The 21,463-nt window shown below is 37.4% G+C and overlaps 1 protein-coding gene across 1 annotated transcript in view; it reads right to left on the reverse strand.

Annotated features, from left to right (window-relative positions):
* Positions 1–21,463, reverse strand: part of baiap2l1b (BAR/IMD domain containing adaptor protein 2 like 1b) — a 73,912-nt gene that overhangs the window by 35,110 nt on the left and 17,339 nt on the right. Inside the window, exons 4-6 of the mRNA XM_048187124.1 lie at positions 11,854–11,915; positions 7,295–7,366; positions 4,918–5,052 (exon numbers count right to left, since the gene is read on the reverse strand). Coding sequence (XP_048043081.1) covers positions 4,918–5,052; positions 7,295–7,366; positions 11,854–11,915 — 269 coding nt within the window. The remainder of the gene's footprint in view (positions 1–4,917; positions 5,053–7,294; positions 7,367–11,853; positions 11,916–21,463) is intronic.

Genomic DNA, 21,463 nt, shown 5'->3' on the forward strand with positions numbered 1-21,463 from the left:
GGATGTCAATGATGTGCTGTCTGGATTCTGGAACAAACAAAGGGAAGAGGTATGTCTCTTATCACAGACCCCGCTGTGACTGGCACATCCATCCATCATCGATGTGTGTGTGTGTGTGTGTGTGTGTGTGTGTGTGTGTGTGTGTGTGTGTGAGAGAGAGAAATCTGACAGTAAATTCCACGGTGAGGTGAGACATTAGCCATCAGGGCGCAGACGCACAGAGAAAAGTAATTAATCTCTGCAGGCTGCCCTGATGAACAGACTGTATGCAGAGAGTCTATGCTCTGGGCTGGCAACCATGAGGTGCTTATGATGAATAAACACGCATGCCCTTTACAGATCATAAGATTAGGGTCAGATTTCATGTACAGCTGTTTTCTTGCAGACTTTATTTATACAGGGGATGGATCCTTCACTACGGTCACACCCGGACAGAGTTTATGGAGGTGTTTGTGTGGGATTTCACCCTGATTCGAGATAAGCAACGACAACGACTCCTTTATGAACGTGTTGCATATGAACACAAGCCTGCATCTGATAATGTCGAGTGGCAGACATTCGACTGTGTGCCAGGTGTGGCAGGGTGTGGGTTTGCAACATGCTTCTATTATTAAAATTTATCTATAAAATGGACAGTTCCAGTCCTTCATGCCGATTGGTCAATTCAGCATTCCAGATAGGGCTGACACGATACCAAGACTTTATGATGACCGATAACGCAGTTAAATAGGCTAGTGAATACACACTGAAATATTAACTAAAAATAACTAACTCAGTACTTCAACGCTACATGCCATTATTGCTATATGGAAAAATTATAATTGCAATTAGATTATGATGCATTATAGATGGTGGAGAAATGCACCAATCTGATAGGGCATTTTATATCTCAACCTACACAGGTTAACAACACTCTCTGTATACCTAAGTGAGTCTCTACTCAGTATACGTTTACACTCTTATTCAGTTTCTGAATAAAAAAAAAATACAGGTTTGCTGTGCCTGGGGCTGCAGAATTTGACCAACATTTTGTCAATATGGTTATAAATAATAATTTTATTTTACAACTGTAAAATTAGTGGTAATGGTAATATTTATGGCTGTCAAAATTACTTTTTTTTTGTTGACCATTTACATTCACTAACCAACTGTGTTTACAATAATACTTGTCTAGACGGGCAGTTTGACCATGAGATGCGTTTGACCATTCATGCGCAACCACAGGGAGTGAAAGCTCTTCACGAAGTGTGTTCATGTGCATGCAAGCATTCAAAACAAGCCTCCTGTCAGCAGGACATTGTGTGGGTACCGATTTGAAACAGAAGCAGAAATATTTGTATTGTTACCTCTTTTGACATCCTTGTTCCAGCCATAAAAATAAATGCATAACACAAGAACCTGTTCAGAAGTTACTGTGTATTTCAGAGTTCAGCATCTGAGATGAACTGTTAACCTTAGTTCACATGTCAGGGACTAGATCAGGGTAGAGGTTTTACGGGCTTTAAACTGAGGCCTGGATCCGGCCATACCAGAGATCGTTTGACCCAACCCGAACCCGACCAGTACTGTTATATCAGTCGCTGTATCTTGCTATCGTAAACCAAGACAGCTTTGTAAGACATACACTGCATGTAACTGCAAAGCTATTTATTGGTTGAAATGACAAGATCATATCGTACAATGTTTAAATAGACAGAAACATTAAGTAGTAGAAAAGACGCACAGAGACTATTTACATGCTATCGTGCTTCATATAGTTTGCACTCAGTCATGTAAACATTTTAATACACATATCAAATAATACAAAATGTATGATGTAGTGTTTTAGATCAGTGGTTCCCAAACTGGGGTACGCTTATCCCTGGGGGTACGTGAGGTGACAAGAGGGAGTACGCAAACAAAATGCTGAGTAGTTCATTTAATTGTACCTTAAAGTAATATTAAAATCGAGCATGTATTTCTAACTGCCAAAATGCCGTAAATCCAGTACATTTAATCAAATTACCTCATCATTTGCAGTCAAAAATGACTGTATCCACACAAGCAGCATGCATATGATAGATTGCGTGCAGTCTGCTGCTTCAAATCGCGCTAAATTACTGTCATTCTCGACAATGCACCTTTGTAAAAGTAGGGATTTAGCACTTACTTAAAACATTTATTTTATAAAGTTATTCATAAAAGTAAAAATATGCACTGGAAAAATCAATTTAGGGGGCAAATATTGTCCCTTAATGGTAAAGGTGTGACTGCAGTCTAAGTGGAAGAGAGGGGGTACGCAGAAGGATGGTAATCCCTTCAGGGGGTACTTCAAGCTAAAAAGTTTGGGAACCACTGTTTTAGATGATAGTAGCCTACTCTTGACAAAGCTGATTTCTGAGAGACTCGAGATAAACATGGCTATTTGATTTTTGAACGCACTTGGCTCTTTTCGTTCATAGAGTTAACACTCATTCGTGTATCATATCATACAAGGTTTAAAACATTTAAATATACATATCAAATGATGTAGTATTTTAGTTGACGCTCTTGACAAAGCTTTGATTTCTGAGCTTTAAGACAGATTTAAGACAGAGAAGGCAGCGCGGCTATTTGATTTGCGGCTGCGCTCAAATTTACAGTCGTTCACTTGACACACACATTACTTTTAGAGACTTGTGTAATTTTGTGCTATTCCCTGGCTCATTTCCCTGCACCATTTGGCATGATAATAAGTTTTCCCTCAGTAATTGTTTGCCTTATCGCCCTCATAGTTAAAGGTTTGAGTGCTGTCTGCTGTGTTGTGACCGAAAGAGCGCTATTAATATATAAATCATAAATGTTCTCTCAATTTTGCGTGCTCTTTCGGCCACAACACAGAAGACGGCCCGCAAACCTTATATAGCCTAGACTACATAGTTGTTCTTAGTTACAGACCCAAACCCGACCCAAACCCATTCATGAAACCTTATCCTGAACCCAACCCGAAACCCACGAGTTCTTCAGGACCCATCGGGCTCGGGTCGGGTAGCAGACCTCTAGATCAGGGGTATTCCAAGAGGTCCGTTCTCTATATGACCTTCCCAGCGGAGGTCCAGAAAATACTTTTTAGGTGCATTTCCATTGGGGCAGCAGTGGTAGTTTGTAAAACAAACAAACAAAAAATCCTAAACAGTCAAAATAGACATCAATGATGAGGATATTGGATTATGAGAGCCAAAGCAGTTGTGTCTAAGAATTAAAAAAAAAAAAAAAAAAAAATATATATATATATAAAATCATCAGTTGAACTGGATGTGAATATTAAAAGGTAAGATCAGATGTTTTATCAAGCTATTATTTTTACTAGGCATGTGAATTTAACGCGTTAATTAGATTAATTAATTATGGGAAAAAATAACGATTTAAAATTTAACTAATTTAACGCACTTGGCCCGCCCCCAGACCTACACAGGTCATCTAACATTTCCTACAGTTGACTGATGAAGAATATGAAGCAGGGAAACAACTCAGTGCCTGATATAGCCTAATAACGCAGTTAGAATGTCCATAAAATTCAAGATAAAAAAGGCGATCGAAAACACATTCAAATATTTGACAATAGGCACAGATTTATGTTTCTGCCAGTTGGTGCCGACACTCCATAACCGAGCACGCACACACGTAATATCTGAGCCAGAGTAGAGCCATGAGGACGCTATATTTGAGAGCTCGCGAGTTTTGCGGTGAGATTCGTGCTGCACATTACCCAAAAATTTTAATTCAGTCATCATTTACTCAACCTCATGGTCCAAAAGTTTGTGTAATAAATTCTATGTTGAATCAAATAAAATATTTCTTTCTGAATCTACTTTTTGTAATGTCTATTTGATGCTTTACACAATAATGACTTCAAATTATCCTTTGGGGATAATTTCTCAGCCAAATTTGATGTATGATAAATTTGTGATTAATTAGATTAAATAATCACCACATCATGTAATTAATTAGAAAAACTTGAATCGTTTCCCAGCTCTAAAATGTGATAGAAAAGATGTGTATGGGGGTTCAGGGCTGTTTTATATTTTGTTTAAAATAAGTATATAAAAAATGAGCAGAAAACAAAGTAAACTAGTAATTTCAAAGTTTTAGTTGCCTTTCCTTGACATTTACAAATTATTTCCCCAATTATAACATTGTTTATTATGAAATGCTCTTAACATGCTGATTAATAATGCTAAATGTAGCATTAAAAAGAAGACGTCACAAACCTGGTTTGCACGGTCAGAGTCATATACTGAATGTAACTAAAAAAAACTATATTATAAACTATATTTGCTGCATTCTCATTTTCTGAAGCATTTTAGCGAAAGTATATATTTTTTTGCTGATCACCTGTGGTGTGCACAGGGTGGAGTGGGGTTTGGCAGGGGGGCCTGAGCACCTTTAATCGCTAACAGTAAAGTGCCCTTATAATTCCTGCACAAGAGAGACTTGGTGTCGTTTCCAAACAAAGGGAGGAGAAAAAACTATATCTGTATCGCAATCTGACAAAAATATTGGCAAAAAAAATCAATATTGTGCACCCCCAGAAACAATATATAGTGCAGCCCTAATTAATGCGTCAATAACTCATAATAAAATTATTTTTGATCAATCATAAACAGTCTATAGTACAGAGAGGCGATAAAAATCACAATAAAAATTCTTCTATCATGTAATATAGTTTAATACATTTATTTATGGATCAATGATTCTGTTTCGTATTCATATTTTGTTTCACACCATTTGTAAAATAAACAAAAAATGTAAACATTCCTAAAACGAAAGGCCTCTCAGGGCTTATTATTGATCATATAAGAAATTTCTGTAAGTAATGCTTGTCTGTGGATTTGAAAAATAAAAACAAATGTGCGTGTGTATAGGTACTGCATATATGTGCTGTAAAAACACACGTACCTCGTTCTCTTTACTTTCATACTTCGAAGCGTTCTTTCCTTGACTTTTCCTTCTGAGTTTCTTCAGGTCCGACTGCGATCTCTCCAGCGAGTCCTGCTTCATCTTGTGTTCGGTCTGGTATCTCTTAAACGTGGCCTGTGGACAGACAGTATTCGATCAGTGTCACTCAGGGACAGGGAGACGTGTCCACACACGCATGGTGTGCAAGTGCAAAGACGAGTTTGATTGACTTCTGCTGAAGATGCAGACAGGAAACAAATAGTGTGACACGAGCCTGTCTGGTTTTCATTCCCATCTCTAAAGAAAAAAAAATTTTTTGGCTTATTTCCCCACAGGAAAAGGTTATAAACATCTGCAGAGAATAATATGTGGACACCAGCGCTGGGAACAAAGCAATGATTCAACTAAAGTTTCAGTAGCGTGACGGTAGCCGTGTTCAAAATAATCAAGCTTTTCCTGTTACCATCTATGTTTTCCAACTAGCAGCACTGAAGCGTGACAACACACTATATATTAGTGGTTTTTAGGTCACCTTGTGTTGCACACACAGCCTTATAACGGAGAATGCAGAGGCAATAGTCAAATACATACATGCTCTCACCTCTGCCTCACTAGCACTGGGAAGTCCAATTCATTTAAGCAAATTAGGCCAGAAAAAAAGAAACAATTCACAAATTCATTACCTAGAAGTGTTTCTCAAAGACCCTGCATGGCTTTTCACATAATCTTTAGTGTTAAAAAAGTTAAAAATGAAAATTCTGTCATTAATTACTCACCCTCATGTCGTTCCTCACCCGTAAGACCTTCATTCATCTTCAGAACACAAATTAAGATATTTTTGATGAAATCCGATGGCTCAGTGAGGCCTCCATTGACAGCAAGTTAATTAACACTTTCAATGCCCAGAAAGCTACTAAAGACATATTTAAAACAGTTCATGTGACTACAGTGGTTCAACCTTATTGTTATGAAGTGACGAGAATACTTTTTGTGCGCCAAAAAAATAAATAACGACTTTATTCAACAATATCTAGTGATGGCCGATTTCAAAACACTGCTTTATGAAGCTTTGAAGCTTTACAAATCTTTTGATTCGAATCAGCAGTTCAGAGTGTGTCAAACTGCCAAAGTCACGCCCCCCAGTGGTGAACCATTGAAATTTCGAACACTTACTGAAATCACGTGACTTTGGCAGTTTTATACACACTGATTCTAAACAAAAGATTCGTAAAGCGTTGAAGCTTCATGAAGCAGTGTTTTTAAATCATCCATCACTAGATATTGTCGAATAAAGTTATTTTGTTTTTTGGTGCACAAAAAAGTATTCTCGTCACTTCGTCGTTGAACCATTGTAGTCTCATGAACTGTTTTAAATACGTCTTTAGTAGCTTTTTGGGCAATGCAGGCCTCACTGAGCCATCGGATTTTATCAAAAATATCTTAATTTGTGTTTTGAAGATGAACGAAGGTCTTACGGGTGTGAAACGACATGAGGGTGAGTAATTAATGACAGAATTTTCATTTTTGGGTGAACTAACCCTTTAATACTGTTGTTTACTACTAGGTTTTCAATTAAGTTTGTATAAATTAGGGTGTTTTTAGCATCAACAGATGTATTTTGCACAAGTTGTTAAGTTTGATGCGGTCAAAGCAACTGACACTGTTTTTGTGGGACATACTGTAAAAACTGCTCTGATTTTTTTTTTTTAAAATGCTGCTTTGACAGTTACTTTATGTCTAAAGTCAGCGACTTTTTGTTAGTAAAGCACTGTTCGAGCCTTCAGGGCATTTTTGGTCTTTTGTTTGAATTTAAATTAATTTTGAAAGAAGTTTCTTATGCTGACCTACTCTGCATTTATTGATCAAAAATACAGTACATTGTGATTTTTTTTTACAAGATTATTTTTATATATTTTAAAAATGTAATTTATTCCTGTCATCAAAGATGAATTTTCTGCATCACTACTCCAGTCTTCAGTGTCACATGATCCTTCAGAAATCAATGATTTGCTCAAGAAACATTACTTATTATCAGTGTTGAGAACAGTTGTGCTGCTTTATATCTTTGTGGAAACGGTCTTTACTGTTACTTTTGATCAATTTAATGCATTATTGCTGAATAAAAGTATCAATTTCTTTAAAAAAAATACTGACTGCAAACAGAATGGGAGTGAAAATCTGTTAAATCCAAAACTGATGTTACAACTTGCAACAGAGATTTTGTGCCACAGAATACTGTTTTTTAAAGACATTATATTATTTGATAGTTACAAAAATTAAAAACATCCTTTCCTGTTAAATTAGCCTCGGTGTAGTTATTGTTGTAAGTATTTAAAGTAGCTTCCTCATCAGTGATGAACATATTCATTCAGCTCACCGTCATGTATTTTACATCCATGTCTGTCTTTCTCTCCAACTCTGCAATGACCTCCCGATGAAACCGTCTGAACTGTAGAGAAAGAGAGAAAATGAAAGAAAAAAAAATACAAACAAAATGAATGATAATGGTTTGGCATAATAGTGTGCTGCTGAAATGTCTACATTGATAAAACACACACACACATACATACACACACACAGAAAATGAGGCAACTGGGTGAGTCGGTAGGCAGTTTACTGTTGTTGTATAAGCTAAAGTGCTTACAGAGGAGATGAGTCACAGACAAACAGAGGGATACCCACACACACACACACACTAACCCATCAACCTAATGAAGGAGGGCGAGAGCGCTTGCATCAACACCTTATCATCATGGCTACAAGTGCGCCCACCCACCCCTCTCCCTCCTTTCTGCTCCACTAATCTGTTTTTACCCCTCTTTAAAAACAGAATCAGTGAGATCCCACACTTCCAGCGTTTGCCTACACTTCCGACACTGACGTGTCTTCATTAATGCATGACTTCATTCAGAAATATGCTTCATTTGTTATAAGAGGAATCACTGTTGTGTTTTAGACATGTCTGCCCTATATTCAAGACATTCTCCTTTCATCATTGCATTTTTCTACAGGAGTATTTTTAGGTTCTGGTTACTACGTAACATAATAGCCTGTAGAACTGAAGTAGAAATGTATCTAAATGTCATGAGTAAGGCTGCAACTAACTTATTTTTCAATCGATTAATCTATCGACTATTGTTCTGACAAGTACTATTGTTAATCTAACAAGTATTATGCAGATTAATTGATTATTCTATTCATTATTTTTCAATCGATTGATCTAACGATGATTTTTCAGATTAATCAAATAATTTATCAATTATTTTTCAATCGATTCATCTAACTATACATCAATTGATTATTTTCTGATTAGACAATTAACCCTTAGGTTAACTCACCATAAATCATAACCATAACTTCTGGCATTTATCTTTCGATGTTTTATTAGAACATTTCCGGTTACACTTTTTTTTTGATGGTCCACTTTAGACATTTTACTAACTATAAGTAACTTTGCAACTACATGTCAACTAACTCTCATTAGAGTATTAGTAGACTGTTAGGTTTAGGGTTAATAGAATAAGTTGACATGCAGTTGCAAAGTTAAGATTAAAATGAATTATCTGTGTGACATTAGTATAAAACAGCCAATGATCAGAGCCGATTTTGCCCCGTCAATCAATATGGGATAGAAAAGGGTCTCAGATGCTTGAAATCTCACGCAGGGAAGAAAATGTCTCTATGTTGGGTGAATATGACAGCAGATTTGTAATTTGAAGCATGAAAAACAAAACATATTCAAATTTTGAATAAATTATACACAAAGCAGCAATGTAACAATGCACTTATGGACCCTCATGAATGCTCCCATTAAAATCAATGAAGCGGTCTACACTAGACAAAGTCTATAATGGGTTTAGTTTTGTCACATCACTCGCAGTATGCAGTGCACTGAATGCATTTGTGGTTTACATTTGTCATATACCAATGAATATCTCAGCTGGTCTTTTATTTCTTATTGAGAAACTGAGTTATAAATCACTTTATGTGAGCTAAATAAATTGTTATTGTTATACGAAAAGAAAAAAAGAAAGAAAAAAAAAAAACTACTCTGCTATGGTACTGCATGTTTTCTCTTACATGTCAACTACCGTAATGATAGAGCAACCGTTTGATCTTACTAAGAAAGGTAGACCTTATAAACATGTTTAGAGGAGCTACTTGAATTAACATCCGGTATAATGACACTTTTATGACACTTATCTTGCATTTGCAACCTTTTTAAAACCTGAAAGCTTCAGTCTGCATTCATTGTTATTTGATGGAAAAGAACGACCAGCACATTCAAAATGTCTCCTTTTGTTTGGAATAACATGGCGATGAGTAAATGAAATTTTAATAATTTAAACTTTAATGTGGTCACTCTAATTGAGATGCTTTTTCAACCCTCATAGTGTTTAGGCCAGAAAACACAGTGATTACAGTGATGTAATTATAACAGCCCTTCAACAAAAAGTGTGGGCCCTCTCACAACTAAGGGCCTCAACTAAGACCTATGTTCTTATATCTAAATAAAAGCATAAATAATCTGTTTATCAAATAAAGTGTTTTTTTCCCCCCAAAACTCTCTCTGTGTGTGGGGTTATATAGTTTGACGTGCGATTGAGAGTGCACCTAATTAAGGTGATCACCTGTTGTCTATAAAGAGTTGTATCTTAGTTCACAAAGTTTGTGCCTGATAGTCAAAACATTGTACAAGCTACAATAAAGCTTTGTAGCTGTCATATATGTGCGGATATCACGTTTGTAGGGAAAATTCTCACTATTAAAGGTGCTCTAAGCGATCCTGGGTGGAGTAACTTCCTGTTGACGTTCGAAGTGTTGTCAAACAAAACAGAGGCGAGCTAGACCCTCCCTCCTCCTCCCCCTCCCCCTCCCCTCCGTGCTTCCTGAAACAGTCATGAACGCGCATTTAAAATCATTCTTGTCGGTTATTGGCTGAAGCGTGTTTATTATGATTCGTGGTCCAGGCTGCACCAGTTTGTTTTTATTGCCGTTTTCGGAGCTTGTGGCGACTACAGAGACCGCGTTTTTTTACAGTGTGTTCAGGGGATCGGCAGCTAGTGGATAGTGAGGAGATGTTTGCTGTATGTGACAAAAAATGTTTTGGCCTAAAACGCGTGACATCGCTTAGAGCACCTTTAACTAGTTGCTTATTAGCATTTATGCATATTACTAGGATATTGGCTGTTTATGATTTATTAAGCACATATTAATGCCTTATTCTGCATGACCATCTTCTACATCCTGTAACCAAAACTAAACTTAAAAACTACCTTACTAACTATTAATAATATAAGCAGTATAATAAGCAGTAATTAGGAGTTTATTGAGGCAAAAGTTGTAGTTAAAGGTGCTAAAGAGGATGTTTTGTTTTATACATTTTTGCAATATTACTTGAAACTGTCTTAACTAACTGATAAAAGACTATTTATTAGGTGCACTGAAAGTAATAATATTAATATACATCATCTGTGCACGAGGTAGGGCCTTAAAAACATCAGCCAATCGTTTACGCGATCATCACGTAAACAATTGGCCCTCTGGCTTGTCAATCACTGCCGTGACGTTCCTTGTGAGAGACGAGCGCGGCTGCGCTCTCCAGTAACTTTCCACACTTCACAGGCGCTGCATGCAATGTTTTTGTCAGGAGAAAGGAGTAACAACTGCAGATTATGAGTTACCTGCGGTGAGTCCGACATAATGAATCCACTAACACGACACAGCGAATGCCGGTGGTAAACACTCGTGTTCAAACACTCGTGCACGAGTTTTGGGAGGCGTTCCCTCGAAATGAGCTGTGAAGGAGGGGGTTGTTCTTACGCATGCGCTCATTTCAAAAACTCACTAACAGTCTTTGGATTCTTAGTCGACGAAAAAATCCTCTCTATCACCTTTAATAATAAGTTAATAATGAGAATGGTAACACTTTAGTATGGGGAACACATATTCACTATTAACTATGACTTTTTTCCTCAAACTTTTTCCTCAAACCTAATTTACTGGTAATTAATAGTTAGTAAGGTAGTTGTTTAGGTATGGGATAGGATTAAGGGATGTAGAATATAGTCATGCAGAATAAAACATTAATATGTGCTTTATAAGTACCAATAAACAGCCAATATTCAAGCTAATAAGCAACTAGTTAAAAGTGAGAATTCTTCCCCATACTAAAGCGTTACCGTGAGAATTGGACCCTAATCTAATATATCTTAAATATCTTAATTTGTGTTTAGAAGATGATTTCTCATTGGGTTTGGAAAGACTTGAGGGAGAGTAATTAATGACAATTTCATTTTTGGATGAACTATCCCTTTGAGTCTTACTATGCATGCTAACTACTCATGTTAGTGTACTAAAATTGATGCATGTTAATACACGTTTTAGCCCTTGACTGCTGTCAAACTTGTAGATTTATAATATTATCAATAATATTAGTAACAACAAAACCAATATTTAGTATCAGAATCTCTACCCAGCTAATTCTTAGTCAGGTTTGTGAGAATGAAATCAGATTTGACTGACGAGAAAGAAAGAGCTGTTCAAACACGGCCTGTCTTCTGTTGTGTGGCCTGTTTTTGATTCACAGGTTGTAGTCAGCAGTCGCTCTAGCAGAAACGTCTGTGTCATCATCATGAGCTGGGCTCAGGTGCACTAAAAGGCATGTTTAAACTTGCTGATAAAAAAAAAAAAAATAGGCAGTAGGTGTGTCCGCCGTATTCCTCCACTCGTTCCTGGTGTTTACACGAATATGACTGCCTGTACGTCAGCAGGAATGAGTTGATAAAGTTTATGGGAAATAGGATGTTTGATATGAGATTAAATTGCAGATGGTAATTGTTAGTTTGGGTGAGTCTGAGCATGTGTTCAGTCAGCCCAAGATGTGTTTACAGCAAGGAAACAAACACAAACACACACTTAACAGGACACACTCACGTTCTCCTCCAGTTCTACATTGACTTTCCGGTGGACATCTGAGATCTCCATCAGGACGACCCCTACGGAGAGAGAAAAAACACTTATCAGCCTCTCACACCAACACAAAGGCCATTAACACGTTGCATTGTTTTTTAATATATTATTCCCCAGTCTAATAAACCCCCTCAGCCTTGTTTTCCAAGAACAGTCCTCCCTCGGAGCAGCTACTGTAATTAAAACACGCTGTGCCGGCACAGATATTTCTCCCAGCATGCTCCTTCCCGCTGTAATCAAATGGGGATTAAAATGCAAAACCTACGGCATAAATCAGAGCACTTTATATAAAGGATCCGCCCACCACACACTTAGTCAACACTTATTTGAGAGGCAATTCTCAAACACCCTTAAGAAATGGATTTGATAGTCGGACAGAGAGACGGAGGGACAGACAGCAAGTTCTTGCTCGGCACCAACGAGAGCTAATTCTCTCTGACATCTGCGAAGAGATTTTATCCCTGCCCTAGGGACTGATGCGTGTAGATGTGGAAGAAGAAAATAAGAATGTTTTCCATAGAAACAATAATACAGTCACTCTCGCTCGCTCGGTCTCTCTCTTCAGTCACATGACTTCTTGGGTCACTCTCTCAGAGTACCAAACACAACATGTTAACTATTGGCAGCAGATAGTGAGGCGAAGACAAAATAATGTGAGATGATAAACAGAATGCAGCAAATCTGACTTGGCAAATTTATATACACCTAGAAACTTGTCAAAGTTATAGGGCCCTATTTTAACGATCTAAACGCAAAGTGTAAAGCGCACGGCGCAGGTGCACTCAGGGCGTGTCCAAATCCACTTTTGCTATTTTAACGACGGAAAAACGGTCCGTGCGCCGGGGCGCATTTTTGAAATGGGTTGTCCCTATTCTCTTAATGAGTAATGGGCGTAACGTTCAATAAACCAATCAGAGAGTCATCTCCCATTCCCTTTAAGAGCGAGATGCGCTCGCGCCATGGCGGATTGCTATTTACATGGCGTACACGCGATGAGTCAGTTAATATATATGTGTGTGTGTATTGGCACGATTGTTCAATTAATTAGCCAATTTCGTTCATCATTATAAGTAGTCATAGGCCGAATTGAAAATAGATAGCCTAATTCTAATACACGCAATGACTATTCATCATTACATTTTTATATTTATGTAACCTACACAATAATATTCTTTTACACTGTAATCCTTTTGTTTTTAATATTTGGCATGTTTGTGTGATGCGCATCCCTGTGTGTAATAAGCAAAGTCAACGCGCACTGTGGACGCGCCCAGAAGCGCAGTTTCTATCAACGCGTTCTAACAACAAAATATTGCGCCATTGACTTTAGACTTTAGACCAGGTTTGAGTTGGTCCATGGCGCAGTCTATTTTCAGCTCCTTAAAATAGCAATGTGCCTGAACACACCTCTTTTTTAGACCAGCACGCCCATGGGCGCACTAACTGGCGCAAATGCATTTACTAATTTAAGGACGTGGCGCTGAACGGGAAAACGCGAACGGCGCCGGACGCAAACTAGCAAACACACTTGCGCTGCGCCTTGCGTCGCATTGCGCCGGGTGTATTATAGGGCCCATAGTCTTTAAAATGACCAAACAAATGAACTATGGATTAATACTGTACTGTGTACAGTGTACAATGTGAAGGTTGGGTCTGATAAGCTGATAATACGTTAATGTTATGGCTGATATTAAAGGAACTGCGTTGTTTTATTGTTTTATAATGTTTCTTGGGGTGCACTTATAATGTTAGTATGGATTTTACATCCAAAATTGTCATCATTTAGAAATAAAAAGGCATTGATTTTAGCACTCTGATGTGAACGCTCTGTTTTAAGGGGCGTGTCTGTTGTAAGACTTCAGTGTAAACGGCCACTGCTGTGATTGGCTGACATCTTTGCATATGAAATTGCTAAGTATTACTCTCTCTTTTAGCGCATTTTTAATATTACAGCTCTCGAGGTTAACTAATCGTGAAAAGTGTTGATTACAGCATTACATTTAGATCTATGGCATAATATTTAGATTGTGGCATCAAAGGTTGCAGTGATGAACTTTGTAGCCGATAACAGACATGTTGAGATCACTGCTTTCGTGCGCTTATCATTGCAACTCAATTTCTGTACACTAACAAATGCTTTCATCATAACTAACAGTGCAAACGCGATATAACTAAGAGATTCGTTGAATAAAGCGGGAGTTTTGGTGCGAGTCCAGTCACGCGCTGTTTGATTGACAGCTCCAAACAATTGCAAAAGGGAGCTTTCTTTGATCGTTTTCTTTATATAATTGAATCACTGTTTAAATAAGATTATTTTCATCCTACTAAGAGAAACAACGTGAAGTTGACCATTAGTCACTGGTTTGATTTACTGACACACAGACAAAGAGCATCTGACTGTACATGAATCATTACATATCAGATCAGGCATTAGAACGATAGGAGTAACTTGTAAGTAACATGCAAGTTACATTACTGTCGAATCCATATCATAAAAGTCTGTTTGCAAAGCCTGCGCCGAAATGCGATTGATTTACCAAAGAATCCACAGTGAATACCGAATAGAAATAAATAAACCTCAACTGGGACATTTACATTGTTGAAAATAAATAACCATATTCCAAGCATTAGGATCCTTTGAATGGTAAAGTTATTTTTAGTCCTGTATCACTTTCCTCTCCTCCTCATCCCACTAACATGCCAGTGGGCGGGGTTAACCTTGCAATGAAGAAGTAGGCGTTGATTTCTCCTGTGGAGGCGGCGTTTCACCCATCTATAGGCACGTTCCAGGATCAGTCGTTCAATGGGCTTGGTGTCAATAAAAGCTTTTTGGACTGACAAGGAACTTTTCAGTTCTGAATCTTACAGGATATTCTTATATATCAAAAGCTCAAGGAAAAGTTGATTTCTCAATTCATGAAAATAGTTTATTCAAAACAAAAGTGAAAATTCAGTCATCATTTAGTCACCCTCATGTCAATTCAAACTCATAAAAAGAAGCTCAATGTGAAAGCCAAATTAAATCTGTTCATGATAGAAAGCAATGTTTTTTTGTTGAGGGTAGCGGTTTAGCAGTTTGAGGGGAGCTTTTGAGAAGGAATTTAGGGGCAATGTTTTTTGGAGTTTAGTATGAATATGTCAGCCTTAAAGGGTTAGTTCACCCAAAAATGAAAATTCTGTAATTAATTCTTCACTCACATGTTGTTCCAAGACTTTCGTTCATCTTCAGAAACACAAATGAAGACCTTTTTAATGAAATCTGAGAGCTTTCTGTCCCTCTATTGACTACCACTTTGACGCCTCAAAAAGTTCATAAGAGAGACCGTAAAACTACTCCATATGAATTAAGCATTTTAGTCCAAATTTTCTGAAGAGACTCAAGAGATCGCTTTATATGATGAACAGATTGAATTTAGGCTCATATTCACATATAAACATTCATCAACACACAACAGTTGTGGTAAACAGAAAATCAAGCATGTTCGCATGACGAACCAATGAGGTTCATTCTCATGTCACGCAGCACGTTTGAGCTTCTAGAAGAGTTCTATCTCTTGCGTCAAGCAGGTTCGGTTGAGCTTCTGTTTATGCTCACTGATCAATGTTTATATGTGAATAAAAGCCTATATTCAATCTGTTCAGCATATAAAGTGATCTCTTCAGAAAATTTGGACTAAACCACTCAATTCAAATCTCTTTATGAACTTTTTAAAGCATCAAAGTGTCAGTTTGCAAAGGTTGTTTGTGGAGGGACAGAAATCTCTCAGATTTCATTAAAAATATCTTCATTAGCGTTCCGAAGATAAGCGAAAGTCTTACAGGTTTGGAACAACATGAGGGTGAGTAAATGACCGAATTTTCATTTTTGGGTGAACTTAAATCGGCCATATCGTTGTCAGTGGTTGCCACCCAAAAGCTCCAGCTCTAGCCATGTGGTGCTAAACAGACCATGTTGTTTAAACTCTGAGAAAAATAAAAAGTCAAGGTGAGGCCAAGTGAATGAGACGAGGGGCGGGGACAGAGATCCAGAACATGAAGCCAGCCTCGGTCCTGAGTCACATGAGTCACAAGGCCACCTGAGAGAAGCAGGTGTGGGTTCCCTTCTCTGCCTCAGCTGACCCACTTTAACTTTATCTGCTCTCTGACCCTGAATCAGCCTGGATGTCTTATCAGCTCCACTTGAGGCATGTGAGTTTGTTTATGTGTGCCTGCGGCAATGCCATAAAAGAAAGATTAGGCCAAGCAAAGTGTAAACCATCCTATCCGGAGCCATGTCTCAAGATGTTTACTGGCCCAGTGTTCAGGAAGTACATGCAGTGGACTGCGGTAAACAGTTCTCTGTGATTCTACTGCTCTCTCATAAACATTGTTAGTATTGTCCTTCAATAATGACAACAACAACAGCATAATGCAAGATTGAATAAAGGCCTAGGCACTCAAAAAGGACAGATAGTTTCATATCTGTCTGCATACATACATAAAACATATTGATCGGATCCAAAGCTCCAAAGATGTTCAAATCAGGGCCCTCAGGCCAAAGCTGGCCTGTGATTACCTTTGATTTGGCCTGCCTGTCATGTCACAGAGCAAATAGGTAAAAACATGCCATTGAAACAACTTCATTTCTAATTTATCTTTTTTAACCCAACCAAGCTGCATTCATGTTACCGTAACTCTTCATCAAAAATGCTCCTGACAGTAGACAAGATGCACTTTTCGGCAATATATGGCTTATTACGGTAATTATAATGGTAATGCTTTCAGTCAGCAAATAATAGCAGCTTCCGGAGAGAGCGGAAAGAAAGGATTTGAACAAAGAGATATGGAGCAAGGCAGGTTAGTGTGTTTTGGATTGCATAAAATAATAAAAGAAATGAACACAAACATGGCGAATGAAGGAGTACAGAGCAGAAGAGGCGACTGGGATGATTTCTGAGAAGACGTGGGAAGTGGCTAAGTAGGGAAAAAAAATAAAAAAATTAAAAAAAAATCTCCTGAGTGAAAACTGTGCAACCCAGTGTCACAAAAAAGACTTGTATATATGTATTATAGTTCATTTTTTCCACTTTGAAGTGAAAAATCAGTAAATTTGTTCCCATTTTTTTGTCCACACACACAGTAATGATCAATAACTGTAATTTATCGCCATTTGTTTTCTGAAAAAAATTATGCCTTGCACTTGAAGATAGCACATTGTTTTGTTCAACCCAGTGTCACAAAAAAATACTTTTATATATGTATTATAGTTCATTTTTTCCAAACAAATCAGTAAATTTGTTCCTGTTTTATTGTCTATTTAAATTTTATTTACTAACTCACCACACACACAGTAATCAATATCTGTAATTGATATCTGTAATAATATCTGTAACCTATACTGATCGATAACTGTAATTTATCATTTATTGCCATTTGTTTTCTGAAAAAAATTATGCCTTGCACTTGAAGATAGCACATTGTTTTTGAATTTTACAGTCAAAAAAACTAAATATGTGAAAACCACCGATTGTAGCTTCATGTTCTAAAAGGTTAAATGTATCTCTTATCCAAGTGAATTTAATAAAAAAGTAAATGTTAGAATTTTAATATAATATAGTTTAATATAATGCAGCATTTATTTGTGGCTCAGCCATGACTCTCAATCAAGTTTGGCCCATCACAGTATTGAATTGAATTGAAATGATAAGCTGTAAATGAAAACATAATTGCCATATTGCATACAAAAAGTTGCAGGAAGGCCCTTTTAACCAAAGACTTCTGAATAAGGATTTAAAGGAGACTCGCATCTAAAAAAAGCCTTATCTAGCCAATATAGCATACCTAAAAACTTCTAACTTCAACAGGCCTGAAAGTCCTGAGAAAGTTTCAGTTCTCTGACATTTCCAGGTTTACCTTGACCGTGAGAATCCTCGAAAAGATTAGCTGACAATTGATTCATTGATTCATAAGGGCCAGAGCTTGTTGGTCAAGCCACCTGAATTTGAATGTTATAGTAATTGAAGGTGAATGGCAGGATGAACTGTGATGGGAGAGGTAATGTGTTTCCACCCACAGACTTTGATCATAGCAGCTGTAGGTGCCGCCCAGTCAGACACAGAAACTTCCACTGCTAAGAACAAAAGCTGCAGGCAGACAATGACTGCAGAGACATAACAGCGACATGACCAGTGCTTTACAGTCGACAGTTATTCTGTGATACAATAGATCATAGATCATCCAACGCTTCTGTATTATCAAAGACAACAACAGCAAACATTCCAGCTACAACGAGCATGAAACAGAGAACCAGTGTGTACAACAAATCAAAACTCACGGCTTTCAACCACACTATTTCTAGATGGACTTACACAAATGATAACTGCTCTTAGTAAGCAACGTATACTAGGATAGCAGATCCCATGAGAGGAGTACTTGAGTCACAAGAGGCTGTGTGTCGCAGTGATTTTTCCACGGTTACAGGGCGACATTGCTAGACTTGCCGTGAAAATAGCATCAACAGCAGCATTAAAAAATTATTTATTAATAGTAATGATCACAATAATCAACTCTTGTACAAACAGGGCTCTCACACCTTTTAAATAACTTCAACGACTAATCGTTTCCGATTACTGGATAAACGCGCGCATGCTCTGGAGATTACCACGTGAAAAGAAACAATATCAAATCAGAAGTGAGCTGACAGAAGTCGAAGCATAACAAACACAGTCATGGTGCAGCACAAAGTTAAATGGATTTGGACAGCAGAGATGGACGATCAGATTGTCGATTTGTGGCAAGAGCATGAGTGATTATACAACGTGTCCTATAAAACATACCGCAATAGACTCGACAAGGAGAAGAGCTGGTCAGAAATAGCTTCTGCAATGGATGTCTCGAGATTTTGCAAGATTTCCCGTGTTCACAGTCGGGTCTCTGGTTGAAAATCTGTTCGTGTGTGTTGTGTTGTCTCTGTCACATCACGGCACACCACACAAAAACTGTTAAATCTAGGATTTTTTTGTCCTCATGTTTGTGCTCTCTCACATTTTAAAAATCTTTTAGTGTGCACCCAGCTTAATGGCCAGATTTACTAACAGCTTGCACCAGCGCAAACCCTCTTTTGCCGTTAAAAAAACAACTGATAGGATTTACTAAAGACATGCAGTAAAAAAAATAAAAATAAAAAAATAGTGCTGAAAAAGCATGACAGTTATTTTTATTTGTGGCTGACCTTATAGCATAGGCATTTGTAGGAGTTTAAGAAGCAACATTTATGGGAGGAGAGTATTTAAATGAATCATGCAAGGTAATTTACTAAGGTTTGCGCTAGTCAATTTACTGGTATTTTTGCCATTATTTACCTTATCTACCTTGGTAGATTGTGTTGGTCATTATGGAAATTATCCGGCTACATCTGTGTTCTTTAATTTGTGAGTCATCAGTAGATCCACTCCCATCTGAACTTTTTTGTAATTGCGCTCTCATGCTAATTTGCCCTTTTTAGTAAATCTGGCCCCAAAAGTCTTGTGTTTCAAAGAAGAGTGAAAGTCTTATAGATTTTGAATGACATGAGGGTAGTAATGAAGTAAATGAAGATAATTTTCTTTAGGCTCTTGTGACTGGCAGATCAGGGAGCTAAACAAGCTAATGGGTTTGATTCCCAAAGAACGCACCAACTGATGCATAACATGGACTGAGTTGTTTATTTAAATGAAATTAGCTTTTACTCAATATAATCTAAGTTTAAGGGCTAAACTGACACAAACAAGCAATAATTCTGAGGCTGATTTGTATGTGTGTTGACTGCTGTCCTGTGGCCAGCCTTGCTAAGCACAGTTCAAACAACACAGGAGACTAAAGGTCACCAGAACGTCCTGGTAAAAAGCTTCCTTTGTGGCACCAGTGAGGGAGTGAGTGCGTGTGTGTCTGTGTGTGTGTGTCGGGGACCGGCGGCCACTGCTGCTTTCACTGTAACACAAATCAAGCAAGAGGGGTGTGGACACCAGAGCAGGTGACATTGTGAAAAAAAGAAGAAAAAAAAAAAAAAAAAACTCAACAATGAGACTAAAAAAAGAATACCTATTCTTTTACAAACACTATACTTCAATAAATACAAAAAGCAGGAAAAGAACTTAAAAAGTTAAAGCATTTGGTTTGGTGAGGTGATTCAGTTCGGTATTATTCAGTTTAATGACCCGAATCATACCAGAATGGAATTGCTATGCCAAAAATTAAAATCCTGTCAATATTTCCTCAATGTCATGTTGCTCCAAACCTAGATGCTGTTAAAATTTCTGTAGAATCTTTTACACAGCTTTTTTATATACAATAAATACTGTCAATCTCCAAAAAGGACAAAAACATTATGAAAGCTCCATATTGAAGTCTTGTTCTGAAGTCTACAATGAGGAACAGACTGAAATTACAAGTAAAATTGTCAGCATTTAGCCAAGACATTTGAGAACGACTAGCATTTGGCATCATTGACCTCAAACCTGGTGTGGTCCATTTCTGCACTGATTTTCAAAACTGAATGGACAAATTTCAAAGCTAGCGTATAGTTTCAGATGACTTGGTTATATAAACAATGAGTTGTATGGACCGCTTTTATCGTGCTTTTTTGTCCTTCTTAGAGTGACTTTCAAGAGTCTTGGTTATACCGAGAAGATCTGCATAAGGATTCTTCAGAAATTCTCCTTTTGTGTTACACTGGAATATAACAGCATTTGGTAGAGCTGCACAATTCTGGATAAACTGAGAAATCACATTTATTTATTTATTTTTTAAAGAGATCACAATTCTACCATGATTCTGAATAGACAACTAAACAAAATAACATGTAATTTACAAGAGGTTGTGACAAAATGTTCATTGCTGCAGTCCATTTAAAAATATTTAATTTGAATTCATTCAAATTAATTAAAAAGTGAATAATTCAATGACTTCACTTGTTTCCTTACTGAATGACTCAGCGTTTTTGATTGATTTTCTTGAATGAATGATTCAATGACAAATCCATTTTTTAACTGTCGTAATGGTGTAATGATTGATTCAATCTTTAACTAAGGAGTCAAGTTATTTTCAAAAACTGATTTTCGCTATTTTGATCGCTACCCTTGACATCAGAGTTTATATCCAAACTATAAACTTTTATCCCAGTAACTTGATCATTTGAATTATTTTAACAGAGAAATGATGATACTGTGTGGTTCAAAAGACTGTTTGTGAAGCTGTTTCATACCTGTACATGACAACTGCTCTCTCTGGCTCAGCACAGCGCCAACACAGATCTGAATGTTTGCTCTGATCGTACTTGTCAAAAGTTTAATAAACATAGCCGAATCATCGTCATTTAGGAATAAGATCACATGGGTGTTTGAATCGTGATTGAAATCTTTTAATGATTGTTCAGGCAACCCTAGTCTGTGGGTTTAATACCATGAAGGTATGAGTACACAATGACTGTCTTTTGTAGCTGAACAAATCCTTTTCCATAGAAGGTTCAGGTGTTTTACACAAAAGGTGGAAATATCAGTGTAGTCAATCAGAGGGAAAGCAAACACAAGCAGACTGGAGCAAAGTCTCAACGTTGGTT

Source organism: Megalobrama amblycephala, linkage group LG1, assembly GCF_018812025.1.
Source record: "Megalobrama amblycephala isolate DHTTF-2021 linkage group LG1, ASM1881202v1, whole genome shotgun sequence".
Taxonomy (NCBI): Eukaryota; Metazoa; Chordata; class Actinopteri; order Cypriniformes; family Xenocyprididae; genus Megalobrama; species Megalobrama amblycephala.